The 20,341-nt window shown below is 35.3% G+C and overlaps 1 protein-coding gene across 1 annotated transcript in view; it reads left to right on the top strand.

The window, feature by feature from the left end:
- Positions 1 to 20,341, top strand: part of LOC145686439 (synaptotagmin-15-like) — a 440,558-nt gene that overhangs the window by 126,279 nt on the left and 293,938 nt on the right. The window contains exon 2 of the mRNA XM_081759741.1: positions 10,909 to 11,107. Within this exon, the coding sequence (XP_081615867.1) occupies positions 10,909 to 11,107 (199 nt within the window). The remainder of the gene's footprint in view (positions 1 to 10,908; positions 11,108 to 20,341) is intronic.

Raw genomic sequence — 20,341 nt, 5'->3', positions numbered from 1 at the left:
GTATTTTGTCTTAATGACAGAGACAGGAAAATTTTAGATCTACTATAGCAGGAACTAATTCCCTATTATTTTGGGGATTAGGATAGAGAAATTCTTAGCCGCTGGGAGAGCAAGTAGAGACAGATTAATACTTTATCTAGAGACCTTCGAAGTTACTCATCTTCAGACATTATCGTTCTTATTACAATAAAGATATCTTAAAGAGGACATCTGAAGAGTTTTGATTTAAATTTGAGTCTGGTATGGTAGTAGAAGTAAGAACGCCCCTAGATTCTTACAAATAGGGTGAATGGTGCATTTACAGTAGTATTGGCTGAAAAGGAACGTTGTTCGAGAATATTTATAAGGATTAGAAGATACAGATTTTCATTTCCTCTCATTCATTTCCTCTCTCTGCCTGCCTTGTGTAAATTAAAGGAAGAAAGGGATAGAGGGAGACCTTTAACCGTCCTAACTGAAAGCAACCTTGAGGAAAATTAATTATTTGAAATTAGTGATTCTATCATTCTCCTCCAGAGGATTTTTTTTTATTAATTTGCTGTTATCTGAAGGAATTGCTTTAGATACTGTGAGACTAGTAATAGCATTCGTACGCAGAGAGGTACGCCCGTACCCACGAACTAAAAAGTAAGGCGCGTTTCTCGCCTTGTAAGCCGAAATATCCTGGCTCTCAGTAGGTTTTGTGTTGACGTTTACCAGTCGCGGTAAGAAGTAACTGCCTGTAATAATGTTGCCATTTTAAGGAAATATGTTCATCTTGATCCCGATGTTCCTATAGCAATAACATAATGTTCAAGGACGATAAGGTACCCATTCAGACAGTTATAGCTGTTGTGGCTTGGTTTCTGGAACATCGTCATAAAGTTAACACTTCACGTGTCCCTCCTATTTCTGGGAACTGAAAATAATTGAACATCTATGGTATATTTTTGATACACTATTCCGTTGTAGATTTATGCCTTCAATCTCTCTCGTGAAATTGAGTAATGTACTGAACGCGGAATGGTATAATAATCCACTTGCTATCATTCACGACCTCTATAATTCCAAATCACGTCTCATGAGAGCTGTTCTGATGGCGAAAGGTCGTGTAATTCCATATGATTCTAGGAAGTTTTATACTTTCAAAGGCGTTTTTATTAAATTGATAAGTGTAGATAGTTGAGATTCATGAAAATCCTCATATATATATATACTAAAATTTTCAGCTACGAAATTATGCCGATTGAGCAAAGAAATATTTAGTTTATTTGGATGGTTTATTAAATCCATTCTGATGGTAAGGATTCAAGAAAACATGGATATAGGTATGTTACAAAAACTTTTTCATATAAATTGTATGCGAACTTCAAATATTTAAAGGTAATATGATTTCGCTGTAGAGCTGAAGTTACATAAATTCACGTATATTTAAACAGCGGGAAAACCTCCATTTTCCTTTCTTATGGTGCGTCTACACCGCCGTAACTTAGTTTTTTTTCTGAAGGTGCAAGCATTATTACGCGTATTTGGGCCCCCTAGAAAAAGTTGTTTTTCTAATTCTTGGGCCCCCTCTTTCCATCCTTCTCTTACTTTTTATGTCCCACCCAAGAGCCTTTGGGCCTTCCTGCACGGCAAGGTTTGCGGAGCCCTTAGTTACGCACCTGAGCCCATTCCATGCATGACAAATTAATTAAGGGGAAGACACTGACAAATCTCAAAGCCACAAGAATATTATTTTTAAGGCTTATAATAGTATCCTTTTTTACTGAAATGGGCCCACGGCTCATTTTTGTTTTATTTAGCTTTTGTGTGCTGTTTTATTTATGTAATGTAATGAACCTGTTTGATGCTTTCTTTTATAATTTCATGTTCGTGTTGTATATGGAGCAAGAAAATTTGTCTTAAAATGGCTCCCTCGAACGGCGGGGAGCTTCTCTGGGAGACAGTTGCCCCCTACCCCTCTCCCACAAGTTGCGGCCATAGTGTCTACACTAGAACGACTTTGAACTTTTTTTGTGCATCCGCCTGTTGACGAAACGTTTGTTAACATTTTGTTGAACTTTCTGCACATTTGCAACGTCCACGCACAAATTACTATGTTTACAATACAAAACATGACAAACACAGGTGTAAAACATGGAATATTATACATGTTTTACACAACATGTGCAAGCAAATTCTAACTACAAATTTCAGTAGTTTATTTTTGGAAAACTGTCGATTATGTAGTAATTTGAGCATACTTAGTGATTACTGTATCAACTAGAAATTTTAAGTTCGGTATGGTATTGACAATCATTTTCATTTTTTGCCTCTTGATGATATTTTCAGTTTGCACTAATAACATACGATTACCAAAGAAATATTTAATCATATAAGAAGAAACGCGCGGAGAAATTATGGAGAGAAAACAAGACAATAATTTAATTAATTTAAGTCAATGCAAATTACTATCTTGGGCTGTATCTGAATCATTATAATAACAGAACTAAAAGAGGCTTGTAATAGAAATTAAATAATAAAAAAATAAACTTTAGGAGTGAAAATACACTATTTGAGCTTGAAGCAATGAAACTAAACATGCACTGTAAAAATCCGTTGTGTTATTTCAACGACATGCCTATCTGTTAACACGGTTGTGTTACAATATAACACAAACAAGTGGTTAGAACTACTCACTTTCCATTTGGAGTTGTGTGTCAAATGCTGATAGTTGAAATGACACACAGCTTGTGTGTTAAATTAACACGAGTGTAGAATCTTCGGTGTTGTTTTTTGCGTGATTGCCAAATATGTTGGGCATCTAATTATAAAGGCTTATGAATTGAAACTACAGACAAACACAGTAGAAAGAAATACTTAAACAAATCCAGATATACGCAAAATTTCAAAATGCAAACCGCGCGATGTGTTTTCAACTGTTTTACATAATGTTTCTGAAGAAACCCGAACAGCACACGATATGCTAGGCATGTGTCATTTAAGTGTTCTAAATTCATCTCCCACATTTGATCCTTTTATTGCTTCTTTTTCTAAGCGATTGTGTAATAGAAGCAATAAATACATTAAGTTTATTAGATGGCAATTGGCGCCGATCATTTGAAAGTGAATATGGAAGAACTATAAAATAAAGTAAATAGACAGTCGTCATTTTGTTATGAAATTAGGTCTACATGGCGAGCAGATTTTATCTTATCCCGAACGTTGTCGTCGAATATACACGGCTTAAAGGAGCACTTTGATTAGCCAAATTCAAAAGACCTCAACAATTTATCCCTCTACAAGCAACGTTTTACTCATCGCCTCCGTGGTCAAGTCGGAAAAGCACGCGGCTAGTAATTGAAAGGTTGGTATTTCGTGCCCTCCGCCTGTCACTGGAGTACATTTGTTTTTTTAATTGTTTAAAGTGTTCTTTTAGACTCAGCATAATGAAAACACATTACGCATATAGGCGATTTAACATATTTTGGGGGAGTGATTTTGTGGTTCATCAACGCTTACGGCACGGCTCAACACCCGTTTTGTGTTAAAGACGTAACATACCCCCTGTGTTAAACTCCAGCACCGCGGGGTATGTGTTGAACTAACACCGCATAGTGGTTGTCACGCTGGAACCACTGCCCTGTGTTAAAATTGAGTTGAATTAACACAACCATTTTTAACTGCGTGATGGTTCACTAGTTCATTACACAGTCTGACATAGAACAGTTTTACAAACAAAATAACTAAACATTCAGATTTACTGCACAAGACTACCAGAAAAAGAACACTTTTACTTGCTCAAATGTTTTCAAGAATTTCGCTCTCAGTTTCTTGCGATTAGTTACGTTTATGCGTGTTTCATTCACTATAAGTTCTAGCAAAATTGTACTTCTTAATTGCTGCTAGAAGTATATAGGGTACCATAAAATAAAGTTACATACAGTATAAACAATAACAAGCTGAAGTGAACCGAACTCAGAAGTTGCCGGCGTGCAAAACTGAGGAATACAGTCTCTGTCCCAGAACCAGGCTTGTTCCTAACCAACCTCGAACACCAAACATAGCGAGTTTTATTCCTTCACGTCCGGTAAGTAGTTATCGAGAAATAGAATACCTCATCCAAGGGAAAAAGCACCTACCCCTGGCCAAGTTTGGTCACCAAATGTAACTATCTTTATTCCTTAGACCAAGGGTTAGTTGCCCACCAAGTTTGGTTCAGATTCTGCCAGTGGTTACCGAGGAATAAAGTAACACATACAAGTTGATCCGAGCCGAGTCTGCCTTTGGTCGATCTCGGCCATCAAATATTGCGAGTTTTATTCCTTTGAGCAGTGGCTTTCAATCTTTTTCGACTAGGGACGCACTTTACTAAATGCCTATGACATCGCGACATACTTACATGACTTTCCTTGAAAAATTAACACTAATTTATAAATTATTATTGTAGTGTAAGACTTTAAGTTTCTATGAAGTTTTGATTGTATGTAGTGCTAAGCAATATTACTGCCGCTGGAGACACTGACTGTTGTAAAAGTGTTCCAAGTTAATTTTAACAGACTATTAAGTATCTTACGATTTTTAGATTTCCAAATTATTTATTCATTTATTGTAACAACACAACAGGCGTTCTGCCCATTTACAGTGTTGTTTACATTATTTTCCCCAGAAAGAATATATATATATATATATATATATATATTGTTAAATCCTATCCTATCCGAACTATATATAAAATTACATGAGCGACTGACATAAAATAAAGGGGTACTTCCGGTTGACATGGAAAGTTGAAATTTGACAGCTTTTCGGGACTAACTAACAAAGTAATTGCCAAAAGTAAATGTTTTCAAGTTTTAAGGAGTCTAAAGGGGGATGAACAAATTCCCCATGCTATTTAAATAGGTGTTTTTGGACCTATAATTTCATATTTTAGGTGCTTGGAATTGGAATTACAATTTGAAATTCAGTATGTTTGTACGTTTTCGTTATCATTACCTAAGTAAATCACCAATAATGAAAATTTTCAAATGTGGGGTCGTTTTATGGACAATTGAAAAGCCTTTCCCATGTTGTTTATATGGGACATCTTCTATATCCCAAAATTATTGGGCTTTTCCAGCAGGATTAAAATGATGAAGTTTGGCATGATTGTAGCCTTCTGGGACTACCCACAGGAAAATTGCCAAAAGTAAATATTTTTAGTTTTTAAAGGGGGATGAAAAAATTCTCATGCTATTTAAATGAGCGTTTTCTTGGGATACAAAATCTTATCTTTCAGTTAGTTGAAATAGGAAAACAAACATGAAATTTCGTAGAATTGTGGGTTTAAGAGGTAAAAGGCCATAGGCCGAGCAAATGCGAGGGTCTGGAGGCAGAGCACATAACTAGCTAGTTGTTTTCTTAAACACCTTTTCAGACATATCGAATACATCTATCATTTCATACTTTTCTTGATTATTATTTTAGTAAGACCTTATTCTCCAGAAGGCAGATTCAAATATTATGTCAGTATGAGCTTTCTTACAGTACATGTTATTATTATTACTCAACCTCGTTCTAGACGTCAGAACATACAGAAATATATTAAAACTTAGCTCTGTGCAATCAATTTTATTATTTATTATTTTATGCAGAAAAGCTAAATCATTAACATACCTACGGTTGTCCTATCATTAACATACATTGTCAAATCATTAACATACATACATACCTAGGTCAGATTGAACCAGCCAATCAGGAACCAGCATTTTCAGCCAATCAGGAACCAGCATTTTCTCCAGCCCAGAGTATATATTACTTATATCCGCTGATCTCTACATAATTGCCCTGATGACGAGAACGATGACAGCTCTCGAAACGTTGGCCTATCCACCAGTTTTCACCTGGCTGATTGCCCGAGAAGAACTTTATAATACCTACGGTGTTCTAATTTCAGTATATTGAAGTTGCTCGTTAGTACTAGGTATGATGTGTATGCAGGATACGGTCCAGTTTTTTTAAACACATTAATAATTTTTAAAAAAAACTTGCACCATATTCTTTCAACCATTTGAGTATATGTTTCATTCTGAGGAGTGCAAATAACATATGCGTGTTCCAGTTGGGGTGTGATATAGGAATAATATAATTTCAAAATTGTCATGTGGTTACAGAAGTCTTTACTTACACGCTAGAAGTAGTAATGAGGCCAGTTGATCTCACTTTGGACTTTGACCCCGATCTTTGTTGCCTCATAGGTCAATGCTTTTAGCCCAGGGTCAATGACCTAGGGATATCTAGAACCACCCCTGTAGATTTTGACGGGGTTACCTTGACCTACTCCTTAAATTTTTGGCAGGAGTACATAGGACCACCCACTTAAATTTTGGAAATTGCCAAATCTAAAAATTGGGTATGGTAGCCTAGGACCAGGGTATGTACCTCTATTAGTATTTGGGGTCCATCTCGTTCCCATTCATCTATTAAAAAATTGACAAACAATTAAATTTCGGAGGTTTTTGACCTAATTTATCCCCTTTGATGAGGTCCTATTACATTATATGGTTATGTCGGAATGTACAGGGATCCATTCCCTTTCATAAGACATGGGTACATTAATGCACCCCTTTAAAATTTTGAGAGGGGTACCTTTGCCCACCCATTAATTTTGGAAATTGCCAAATTTAAACGTTTGGTATCATAGTATAGAACCTTAATATGTATCACTATACATTTGGATGGTTCACCACGTTCAATTTCGTGGGTGAAAAAATTGCCAATATATAAACGTAAGCAATACGTTGTACCACGTGTTTGGTTTTTGATCAATTTATCCTCTTTGATGAGCTACTATTACCTTATATAGTTATATGGGCGTGTGCAGGGCTCCGTTTTCTTTTATTAGACGTGTACATTGGTGCACGTGCACAATTCTTCAAATTTGGGAGGGGTACCTAGGCCCGCCCCTTAAATTTTGGAAATTGTCCAATTTAAGCATTTGGCATAATAGTATAGGACCCTAATATATATCAATATAAATTTGGATGGTTCATCTTGTTCCCTTTCATTGGTAAAAAAATTGCCAAAAATTCAAATTTCGGAGGTCATTGACCTATTTTATTCCATTTGATGAGCTTTTATTACCTTATATGATTACATGGGCATGTAAAAGGGTTTATTTTATTTCTTAAGACATAGATACATTGATGCACCCTACTTAAAATTTGGAGGAGGTACCTTGGCCCACCACTTAAATTTTGGCAATTGTCCAATTTAAACATTTACGTATAATAGTATGGAACCTCAATATGTACCACTATAAATTTGGGTGGTCCATCTCGTTCCCTTTCAGTGGTAAAAATTACCAAACAATCAAATTCCCTCTCGTGTACAACATTAAATGAGTGTAATTCGCTAAGATCTTATACAAGGAAGTCTTCGCATGAAACTGAAGGTAGTTTAGGTACTCAATAGAAGGTACAAGGAAAACAGAGGCATAAAGCTCTGTCTGCAAATCTATACTAGAGTTTTTCGCTGAAATTCGTCATTTTGTCATAAAAGTCCCACTTTTCCGTAGTTGTTAAATTTTGCTGATAAATTACCCTAGATAAAAACAATTTCCCCTATATAAGAAGATTGAATGGTTTTTATCTCCTTTCTCGGACACTAAAGTAAGTCCTGCTGAGATTTTCATTACGGTATCATTAATACTATTCAAACTATTAAGAAATCCCAGCCAACTAATGAGTTGGTCATCCTGTATCTAACAAGAAAATGGTCTGTAAATTAGTGGCAGGACACAAAAACCGGTTTTACAGGTTTTAAGATTTTAGAAAAACCAGGCCTAGTTTTGAAAACTTTAAGTTTCTTTTTATTTAAAAATACCTCTGTTTACTATCAAAAAAGCAGTTTCTGTTTGATATTCTATCAAAAACGTTTTTCTTCTTTAGCATGTTTTTGAAATAAATACTACAAGATCAAGAACAGATACTGGGTTCGACGAGAATCACACTGGTTTCAGTTTAAACCTAAAGCTCTTTGGAGAAAACAGTAAAGGTTTTAGTGGAAAACAGAAAAGTCGATTTTTTTGTGGTTTCTAAAAACTGTTTTCCGGTTTTTATATATATAAAAAATAGAAACTGGTTTTACTCACATCTAGAGTCAATTCAGAATCATTAACGCCAAATAACCCCTCCTTAAGCGAGTTAAAGTTAAATATATATTTATAAATCCCCTTCATGTGTCCAAAAAATGCAGTAGGTGTATGATATGTCATCTAAATACAATAATATTAATGAGTAAATTCATATTTCACAGTTAATCTAGCCATGAATTTTGATAAGTAAAATCAGAACTCGTAATCATCTTTTCCGAATTAATTGTCGTTCGCTGAAATTGAATACGACACGTAAGAAAAAAGATCTCTGTAAACAAGCATAAAAAATACATAATTAAGTAATGAAATATAAATTGGATATATCTCTACCATGCTGAATGGTTTAAAAGCGTTTAAAAATATCTTAAAACGTAAATTATAAAGGCACATACATATAAATATATTTATATGGCGGAATGTGTTAAGAGAAAGAAAGGAATGTAGGTAGGTCGCCATTATGATAACGAGCGTGAAAATTAATTTTGTTCTTTTATGAGGTTCTGTGTTTTCAACAAAACTGCTCATATCTTGCATGCTTTTATTTACAGAGGCACGTCCAGATGGCGCTTGAGTATGCGAGAGAGAAAAGACGGTTAATACATATCCGTGTGTTTGAAAAGGACGTTAATAATGGAGCATGTTGACGCAGTTTAATATATGAGACAGAGCAACGGGTTTACGGACGGAGGCAGGGGATGCTTAAAAAAAAAACTAGATAGGACAACCGAGACTAAACCAATTTTCCTCTAAATTGTTTTCCAAAATGTCCATGGTGGACGAGGTCAGCAATTCCCAGCATTCCCTGCGAATCTTGATGAAGTGAGAGCACTAACGTCATAGGAGATTATTGCTCAACTTTTTTTGCTTTATTCCGCTTATTTATATATATATATATATATATATATATATATATATATATATATATATATATATATATATATATATATATATATATATATATATATGTGTGTGTGTGTGTGTGTGTGTGTATCCCACTGGGAAATTATTAGATCATCGTCGTCCATTGAGAAACTTTCATGGAAACTTTACCATTGCTCCTAATGGTTTTCATTTCCAGGTGGCTCATAATCGTTTCTGTTTTTAGCTTCCATATTTTTTGTTATTGCTAAAGAGAAAAGTAAAACAAAGCTTCGCTAGTCTCCATAACGCAGGGTATATATATTTAAAATCTCCTTTCTCTATGCAAACGTTTCTAGTTATCATTAGAGACCGGAAGTTTAGGCACTAAAAATAAAGAAAAAGTAAGCAAATATTCACTTACAATTCAAAAAGTAGCCACTAAAGTCCAACTCAGAATAGCAAAGATAAATACCGAATAAAATTAAAAATGAAATGAAATATTTGAGTTTTACGTCCCACGATTATGCCGGTTAGGCTAAAGGAGACGGTGATGATGAGTAATGAATGAAATGGTGGAATGAAGAGAAAGTAGGAGGAAACGGGAGAACCCCGAGAAAACCCACGCACACGGTGTTTGTCCACCACAAGGTTCACTTGGCGGGGCTGGGATCGTACCCGGGACCCCAAGCACCAGAGGTGAACGCTCTACCACTGAGCCACCACGGCCCCCCCGAATAAAATTAAGTCATGAGTGTGTTCGTATAATCTTTAGCTGGTCGCTGTTTGTAGAAAGCATCTTATTCTAACTCTTCAGTGACACGGGGTATATACCGCCACTTAACCTACGGACAGAAGAGAGTTTAAATTCTATACCATTATCTCACATCCCTAAAGCATTATCTTCAAGATAAAAAAAATCCGACCTGTATATCTTAAATAAATTAGAAGATATGCAATTTTAAACATCACCACTGTAAAAATTACTTAGTGACGTATGAATCATGTAAAGAAGAAGAGATCATTACCATGTAGGTAGTTGGCACTGAGGGGTAAATTAAAAGACCATGAAAATCTTTCCGATTTTATCTATTAAATAAATAAATTATTTTTACTATTTTTATCACTTTACAAGTAGTCACGTCAGTAAGTTTAAGATTTTGCATGCAACAGGACAAAGAAAAAAGTATTGATTATTTTGAAATCAATAAGTAGATACGATAGCGAGGAAACGTTTTCTGTAGTCGAATAGAAATTCATTTCATCTCCATCCTTAACTCCCTAGTAAAAATTGGAAGTGATAGAAATCTACTACAACTTCCGGTTTCAATATTGATCTATATAGAGTACAAATGATTAGAGAGCGTGTAGCATTTGTTTAAATCGATTTATCATTTTAAAAGATAGATACTATCTTCTTTCCTAACTCTCTATTCAAGCCGGAAGTGGTATAAATTAACTACTTCTGCTTTTAATATTGATCGCAACAGAGTAAAAACAGTAATAGCGGGAAGTTGGCTCTTTTTATCGTTTTAGTCTTCCGTAAACAGGTACTCTTTCTAAGTTAACCTTGTATTCAAATCGAAAGTCACAAGTCAATGATTTCTAGTTTTAACAGTGACCGCTATTGAGAAAACCAATAATAGATAGCGAGAAGCGTTTTCCTGCAATTAGTTCTCAAGAATACATTGCATCTCCATTCTGATCTCTCTGATAAAACCAGAAGTGGTAGAAATGTACTGCAACTTCCGGTGTCAACATTAATGCCGAAAATATCACCCTATACAAACCAAGTTCTTTTACGTGGTGTACAAATGACACTGCTACTTCTTTTCAAATATTACATTTCTTTAAAAATGTCACCGAAGTATAGAATGTCGAACAAAACAGCATTTAAAATAATATTGATTAGATGTGATCTAAAAATGTCTTTCTCTTCATATGTCTTACAGGTGCCATCAATCCAGATCTTTACAAGACAGTTTCATATGATGAAGATACCTTAGATTATCCGGAAGATCACCTGGGGAGGGTTTGGTTTTCACTTGATTACGACGCTGAAGAGGAAAGACTTCTTGTCACGCTGATTCGAGCCAGAAACCTCAAAGGCAAGAATAGAAATAACCCCAATGCCTGTGATTCTCTAGTCAAGTAAGTACGCTACATCTTTTTCTTTTATGTACAATCTCTAATATAATGAATGAAACGAACTGCACAATATCTGGCTGAAAGGATTAACTTATTGAGTGATATATAAATTTTAGGTTGCTCACCGATGATAGAGAGATTTTCAGACATCCCTTATTTAGAATTATTATATTCCAACAGGTTTCCTTTTTCATGAAATTACCTATTTTTATGGCTACTCAGTTTTTCTTTTTCATTCACTGTCATTATTCTAATAATCAGAATCATCACCATCATTACAGCCATTAAGAATGTCGGAACTTTTGCCAACTTAGCCTACAAGTACAACCCATTGTTTCCCCGCTTCCGGTATAAAATTTTGATTGTTGGTAATTGTTTCCCCCTTCTACATCACTATCTGCATCAGAAAAAGTCTAGACCTATTTCTGATCAATTTTTAGTTTAACGTCCCACGACTATTCTCTGAAGTTCAGAGAGATGGTGATGACAATAAATGAAATGGTAGAATGAAGAAAGTGGGAGAGAATGTGACAATTCCGAGGAAACTAAAGCACACAGTGTTTGTACTCCAAAACATCACTTTGTGCGTGCTTGGATTGAAGCATGGACGCCAAGAGCCACCGCAGCCCTAATTCCTGACTCATTTGTTATCGGCAGAAATTAAGCGATTGGCCCTGTATTGAATTTAGTAAAAAATCATTTTATTCCAGGAAAAAATGCTATGGCGCTTCTACTTAAAACGTGTGTTTGGAGAATGTCTAAGTACTGGCAGCAAATTGTCTACTACCCTGGAACTTGACGAACGTACTGTCAAGTTGCCATACAAAACTTAATGTAGAAGATAAAACGCCATATTCACTAATACATTATTTCAAGCTTGCTACTGACATTTCTCATATTTGTTGTTACCACATAAATGGTTAATCAGCAGCAATTATCTTGAAACAAGATAAAGTACGAAAGATCTATGAATATAGTTTTCCTTAAGCTATGTGGATTACATTGTAATCATTTTTCCCTAAGTTCCTCTGTTTCATTATCCAATAATTTTCTTTTGTCACTTTGGTTATATTTAGTATGCATCTCTTTTACCCTATAGAGTATAGAAGAATGGAGTTTAATCAACTATTAATTTATTTTCCCTGTTTCCGAAATAGTACCTTGAAATAGGACGTATATATAAAAATCGTAGATGTGAGTGTTATTATAATTATAATTACAATTTTCGCTATAATTATAATAATTATAGCGAAATAATTATAATTTTCGCTAACGATTGTTTTAAAGGAGTTCTTTTAACAAAGTTATTTTGTCTTTTGTGTGTCAAATTATCAAGAATTTTAAGCTTAGTTTCACAATATCTTACGTTTTCGGTATCAAGGTTAGGTAGTACACAAATTTTCAACTGAACATGAAAACTGATCAATTTGAGTTTCTATCAGGGGTCCAAGTTGTGGTATCCTCGGAATGTATGTCAACTCGAACCATTTTGCTAAGAAGGAGTTCTTCGACACGTCGAGAAGCACTGAAGAACTCTTGTTCTCGTTAAATGTTAGTCCCAAAATAATTACCACCTCGATTTGTGAAGATAATTTTACCAAATTGATTGAAGCATCGTCTCACTTTTTAACTTGGTATGAAAAGTAAATCTATTAACCAAGAATTCACATTCCCTCCTCATATTTTATCTATCCATGATTTATCCACCCACGATCAAGTTTCAACTAGTCCATACATGTCTGCAATTTGAGTTTAAAAGAAGATATTCTTAGATTTTACGAAAACATTTACATTAACTGACAAATCTCTTAATCGGAGAGTGAGAAAATGAACTTTGTACAACTAAACTTTTACAATATCGATCAGGGACGTAAGTCTTACGCATAGGGTGGATAGACTAAATTTACAGAAAATCTCCCCTTCCCCCGAAATCACAACTTATCTGTAGATTTAGTCTAATTTTATGTGTAATCTTTAAAATTTTAATATCATTTATTCTCATATCAAATTTGGATCCCCCCAAATGTTTTGGACTCCTCCCGAAATAAATTTTAGTGTACGTGCCTGGTACCCATTACGTAAGTCTTATTCTTCGCGTTTATAACTGGACGAGTTGCATTTCCTTGCAAACTGAATATGGTAACCAAATCAAAATTAATGTAAGCTAGACCATGAATATATATTACGAGTCTCGAAGTTGAAGCGGTTTTCTATATCTCCCACTACCATCACCACACACACCTACTTTCTCTTTTTTTTCTCTGTATCTCTCTCACACATAAACACATACAAGAAAAAAGAAAACGGAAAGATAAAAAGAAAATGTGTGTGTGAGAGAGAATATTTTCCCATTATCTAAAATCCCACCCCAAATTATTTTTAAGGTCCGGCAAGGAGAACATGTCGTGGTAAAAAGAGGACGTTTGGTAATCCTATCTGCAACTGAATTTTGAGTTCTCCTTTTTCTTAATAACACTTGTTATTTACTAATATTGCGATACGTCCATTTTGTTTCGTTACATATAGTGATCGCAAAACATAATTACCAACGCACTTCAGACAGATTATGTTGTCTCTAAATAGCAGAGCAGCCGCAACGCTAGTAACAAAATCTTACAAATAAATAACGTAAAATCGTTTGCTTGGAATCTTCAATTAATTCATTTTGTGTACTGCGTATAAACCTATATGTGCGTTTCGTGCGATAAATCTATTGATATGTTTAGTTATTTATTTTCAAAACAATGTAAATAAAAAAAAAAAAAATCTTTGGATCTCATGCTCATATTATTCGTTCTGGTAAATGTTTGTATTTTGTATTTCTGATTAAACTGGTTCATCAGTTGTAGCATATTTATGCGAGTTTTTGTTTATATAAAATTTGCTGTTGAGAAATGCAGGGTTTTAGAGAAAAACAACTAGTTAGATTTCTTGAGGCTACTGTGCACTTGGTGGGCAGTCCACATGTGTGCGGGTTTCCTCGGGGTTTTCACGTTTGCTACCACTTTCGTCATTTCACCATTTCATTCATTTCTCATTATCACCGTCTCCTTTAGCCTACCCGACATAATCATGAGACGTAAAACAGATTTCATTTTAAGCGTTCAATCAAAAAACAGATAAAAATGACAGGATTAGTATCTATAATGAACTGTTCAATCAAACACATTATTGCATGCCGATTTCTTCATTATGTACGGTATGCATTTGTGTCATAGAAATAATGTTTCTTTTATATGTATAAACTTAAATGATGTTGCTTCATTACACGTATGTTTTGAAATCTCATAAACATTCGAACATTCATTCAAGTCCCCCTAGGCATTAGACAAACAAAAAAAGAACATTAGTTCAGTTTTAATGCTATTCTTTCATTGTGTTTCTTCGTGACTATAGAGGTCTGGGTTTGAATTCCAGTGTGAGCTATGTGGTTTAGATCCCGTGTTTAATTATAGATACATGTCTCATACAGCCTCGGTGCTGGTAGGACACTAAACTCTAATTTAATATAAGCTAAGCTATTTTTAATTACAGTGATTTAGAAATGAAATTTTAAAATAAAGATACCTCCTTCAAATTTGTGTTTGTTCGTTTATTGAGGTTTAGCGTCCCTTTTCGTCTTCAAGACTATTTAGACGTGAAGCTAAAGTTTAAGAGAGAATCCAAACCACCGAAATACGTTCAAATTTTTCAAGACGCGCCTATCAGGAATCGAACCCAGGACTTCGTGCGCAAAGTCGCTCACGCTATCTACTAAATCAGCCGAAAAATTTCCAATTTATGTCTTGCATGTTCGTAATTTCTTGCATTACTACCGTATCTTTAAAATGATACGCGTGACCTAGGCCGAAGTTAGGAGTTGACAGGAACCCGCTCCTGTTTATCGGTTATAATTCTTTGCACCATTTGTAAACTTGCATCACAGGTACAAACGGTTCTTTCCTGAAATGTGGCAAAGCGCCGATTGCTATGCTAGAGATTGACAACTTTTTGCTCGGCCTCGTTTTAAAAATAATTATGCATTCCATGGACAATCTTAAGAGTCTGTTTGTGTACCACTTAAGGTTGCCAATTCTGTAAAATAAAAAACCGGCATCCCCTCAAAATTCCCTATGATATAGGTCTAAGTGCCAGGTATCTGTGTTCGGACCCATTCAAGGGAAGGAAATGTGCTATCATCAACAAAAGTGCATTAGCACTGTATTCTGCATAAGCTTATAGATATGCTGCATTGAGTTGATCCCTAGACTTCCGTTGCAAGCGTTGCTATCGGCTGAAGGAATTCCACTCGCTTTCTCTCGCTTAACAACAGCTGAACCCTTATTAGCTCAACGCGTGGGTGTGTGAGGGTGTGAGCGTTAATTCGCATTTTTGCCACGGCTCAAGTCATTTTGGCAGCACAATTGTAGATTCACTAATAAGCTTAATAGATACATTGTGCTAAAAATGAGAAACTGAGATCGACATTGAAACAGATTAACAAAAGTATATTAATCTTTACGTGACAATTTTGGATTTGGAAAATGAAGTTTGTTCTTTAAACTTATACTCAACTACAGAAAATTGATTTAAGAAGTACTTTTCCACCATCAATAAATGTATAAAATTCTTACAAGTAAATTTCTAGTTTTCCTTGTTACAGTCCCTGTCATCTGTTTAAAATTATTTAAACAGATAAACAAAATATATTAATCGTTGATAGATGATGAAAGGTGACAGTTTTGGATTTACAAAATGAAAGTTACTTTTTCAATCTATACTTTGAACTAGATACAAATTTGAAAAAAAAAACGGTCATATAAGCGCTGGTAAGAAGTTTGTACCGGTCACCGGCTTTAATCAAAATAACAGCAATATTTCCGGCCATGCTGGTAACCCTAGTACCACTTGGTGCTTATAACTATTGCAATCCACTATTTATAAAGAAACAATATTTCACATATAGTCGCAGGAATAAATTAAAATAATAACAACGTTTGAACTCCGCACACTATGATCACCTGTTGAAGAATGGCTTTTGTACATTGCAGTAAGAAACGAAAGAGTGGGACCTGCTGCTGACAAGGAACGGACATGAACCTGTCATGTGGACATCCGAATCAAACCTAGTCCATTAGATAAACAAAACGAAGATATGTTCATGATAAAAAAAAATTAGGTACCATGAACAACGGAGTAGGTCTCTGGGGCCTATTAACACTGGTAGTATATGAAAATAGTAGACTCGCAGTGAAATTGCTCTTTTATACCAATACACACTTTCCAGTTATACCTCTTCTATCAAATAATACAAAACTTGCTACATACATTTCTTATCCCCTTTAGTATTTTTCAGGATATATTTGGATTGTATGTTTCACCCGGGCCCACGCCAGAGGGTCTCTGGAGGGATGGGAGGGATTTCTGGAGGGAATATTCCCGACATTCTCCCAATTTTCTCTGTTCAAATACGTTATGGGTCCCCAACACATAGCACCTCTGGAAAGTTTGTTTCATGCTGAACAGAAAGAACTATAAAGAACTATAAGCTTTCCAATGAACAGTGTTGATGCAATAGCTATTTCACTGCAAATCTACGATTTTCATATACTACCAAGGTTAATGGGCTCCAGGGACTTAGTCCGTTGTCCATGGCGCTTTATTTTTTCGCATGAACATATCTTCGGTATGTTTATCGAATGGACTAGGTTTGAATCGCATGTCCGGATGACAGGTTCCTTGTGAGTATTCGAATTCCATTGCGACTATTCCCCAGTCTAGTATTGGTTGAATGATCATCCCAAAATTACATTTCTGAAAGAAATTTTATTTCGCATAGAAATCTCAGGAAAGGACCCTGTATAACTAATGTTCCGACCATCTAAATGGGAGTATACACAAAACTCAAGAACTGTGGCTGGCCTACAGATTGAGACTAAATTGACACGTTTAGGAAATCCTGTGTGCCATATTTTTACAAGAGTCTCTAACACGTCTTGCAATTCTTTGTATCCATGAGCAGCAAAAGTAATTTTAGCATCGGTCATAATAAAATGGTACTACCTTAAAAGAAAATATAATTTAATATTGAGCATAGAGAAGTGGAAGATACAATTCTGAATATGCGTGTGGTTTCTTGTCTTTATGAAAGCTGTGCAGACTTAGTGTATATTTGTTTACGTATGTCTTGTAAAACCTGGTCCCAGTGATCTTTTTATTTGTGCATGCGTGTGTGTGTATCGGCAACAGTAAACAAGAAAAAAATATAATCTTAATAAACCAACCACTCAAAACAGCAAGCCGTACATCCTGAAGCCATGTTCGTCGTTTTAAAAAAGGAATCTTTTGTATATAATATGATACAGAGTACTTTTTTGTAAAAAGGTCGTCTCATGGCTCATTGAGGTTGGAAACGGTTGTTCTGTGCATTGGTTGCCTGGCAACTATTCTGGAACAAACTTTGGTTCCGGAATTCAAATTAATTCGTATCCTGGGGCCACAGGTTTCCGCGCTGTGTCACAACGCAGTTAGCATAAGGCAAGGGACTCAATGAACAGAGAAACGAAAACACACAGGGTGAAAAAGATAGGAAAACAAAAGCGCACTGGGAAAGCTTCACCTCTCTAATGCAATGTTTGGGCGATTATATACTTCTTGTTAAAACCATATTGTTTTATATCTCTTGGTTAATACAATAGTTTAGATGAATTAAGATAACAATGCTGATGTGAACACCGTATTAAAGCTTTCTAGCTAAGTTTCTTTCCTCTTATATTTGTATTTTTCAAAGGACCGAAGTAGTGCCTTAAGAGCTCCCAATAACAGCACAACTGAGTACATTTCCATTTTAAGATATAGTTGAGTTTTGATATTACAGTTGGACTATGCTAACTAATCTGGCTTCCGAGGTAGCAATTGATAAGCGAATGTGCGCGCTGCGATTAGATTTTTTTGTTTTCCATATGTGATTTAAAATACATTTTAAATATATAAGCGTGAAAAACTAGTAGTGGTGATCGTGCTTCCATTGTGGCTCCATATTGTATTTTTTTATTTATTTAGGGTTTCTTACTCTGAAAAACAAAATTATCGACACCAACTCATAATCCTCAAAACAAATTTACAATAACATTATATTTTAAATCTTGAAATGTAGAGTTGAGTTTGACAAAACTAACGGTAAGTTAGCAACCCTAGTCTTGCGTAATTCCTTGCTACGATAGTCTTTATGAAAATCTCTGGTAGTAAATACCCGATATTCTGGTTAATTCAGCTTCTTGTGAGAAACAACTGTCCAAATTATCGTATATTTGCAAACATAAGGGACCCTCTTCAAAGCCATTTTTAGCATTGTATTAAGGATTTGACTAACGTGTGATGCTAACTTCCCTCCTTTGTCGTGGGATACCCAAGTTCAGATTCCCAGTGGGAGCTCATGTTGTTCAGATCTCACGTTAAACTGTAGCTTCACGTCTCATATAGTTTCGCTGTTGAACGGGACGCTATCGTTCAGATCCCACGTTAAATTGTAGCTTCACGTCTCATATAGCTTCGCTGTTGAACGGGACGCTAAACTCACCAATCAAATCAAAGCTAACTTCCGTATCTAAAAAAAAAACACATTAGTAAAATTATTATCGATGTATATCGAAGAAAACCAGCTACATGTTTTCACGGCGTCCTCCCACTTGCGTACATTCCCAGTCCCATACATGTCAAAATCCTTCCCAGTTCCGAACAAGTGACAGATGCAATGAAATGTCATGATTTAAAAACGAGATAAGAATTCCCATTTCCGTAAAGTTCAATATCTGGCTGTATTTACGTGAATTTTTGTTAGTTTTTGAGCAGAGGGTGATGTGAAATCTAAAGGTTTCGTTTTGAGTAGCAGCCATAGCGAATAAGAGTCGTTGAATAGTTTCATTTTGCAGACTGCCTAGCAGGCCAGCACGACCTTCTTTATTGATGGCAGGTTTAAGAGCTGCAGCAAGCTTTCCTCCAAAATTTTTGTAATTCATGCAGGTATTGGAAGTTCAATAGAGGAAACTAATGTGATTCAGTGGTTTTTGGCCTTCTCCCGAGCAAGAGAAGTTATATATATATATAGTGTATCCGTAAACTTGCGCAACCAAAAGTTTGATTGCGTATATCTTTTGATGTAAGAATGATAAGGACCTGAGACTTGAAACGAATGTAAGCATTTTCTATGTAATAATTTTCGAGATCATAGCCAATGCTGGAACTTGTAACCTTTTCGTGTAGTAACGAAAGAAATTACTGTAAGTGTAAAATAAAAAATGTGCAAACTGAAGAAAATCACTTATTCAGTGCAGAAAACTGATTTCCTGCGGGCGAATTCCTGTTTATATGAACAGTATGCATCAACTTTTATCCATTGGTGCAAAAATGTGACAAGGTTGATGCAGCGTTGCCATATAAAAAGGCTATTTAATGCAAGTCCATAAAATGGGTGTTTTTTGACAGAAATGCGGCCCCTGGCAACATTGTTGTCGCAAAATTACTGCAATAGGTGTGTTTTAGGTTAATTAATGATAAGCCATCAAAATTTGCACATAATTGATAATATGAATTTTCATTCAAACACACACACACACACCTGGTGCGTTGGCAACACTAATCTCAACAGAAGAACTCAAGACGGTTTATTTTTATAAAGTGTAAACAAAAGAAAGGAGGAAACATTTTTTTTAAATTTCAAATGGTACTAATATAGTTTTCAAGCAAGACAGTAATATGAAGCTGTGGGAGAAATTCCCAAAATTACGTTGTTTAAAATGTGCTTATACATGCCGATATTGAATATACTTCTCTAAGATTGATTTTATTTAATTACAACGGGAACGGGAAAACAAAGACTCAAGTAAGAAACGAAAAATGAGATGTCAGAGGTTGCTGCATTCTTGACCATTGCTATGAACACAGTCTCCTGGGGAAGCCATGGCATCCAATTTATCTTCGAACGTAGAGGAGTGGAGAGAGAGAGAAATACCTTGAAACCCAACCACTAGATTGATGATAGGCGTATCAAAGATCTTCGCTAGGCAACCCAAATAAACAAACAAACTGAAAGAACTCTTGATTTGGAGTTGAGATTCTCATTAAGTAAAAGCAAGAGAAGTATTCGAAGCTGCTCTACAATTTATTTATTTTCAAAGTCATGTTCCTGTTTAATCATGCATACTGAATCAAATTGTGTTCTGTACGTATCTAATAAGCGGAAGTAATGGGAAGAGGAAT

The sequence above is a fragment of the Thermobia domestica genome, chromosome 5, assembly GCF_964235325.1.
Source record: "Thermobia domestica chromosome 5, izTheDome1.hap1.1, whole genome shotgun sequence".
NCBI lineage: Eukaryota > Metazoa > Arthropoda > Insecta > Zygentoma > Lepismatidae > Thermobia > Thermobia domestica.
This window is presented reverse-complemented; position numbering and strand designations above follow the sequence as displayed.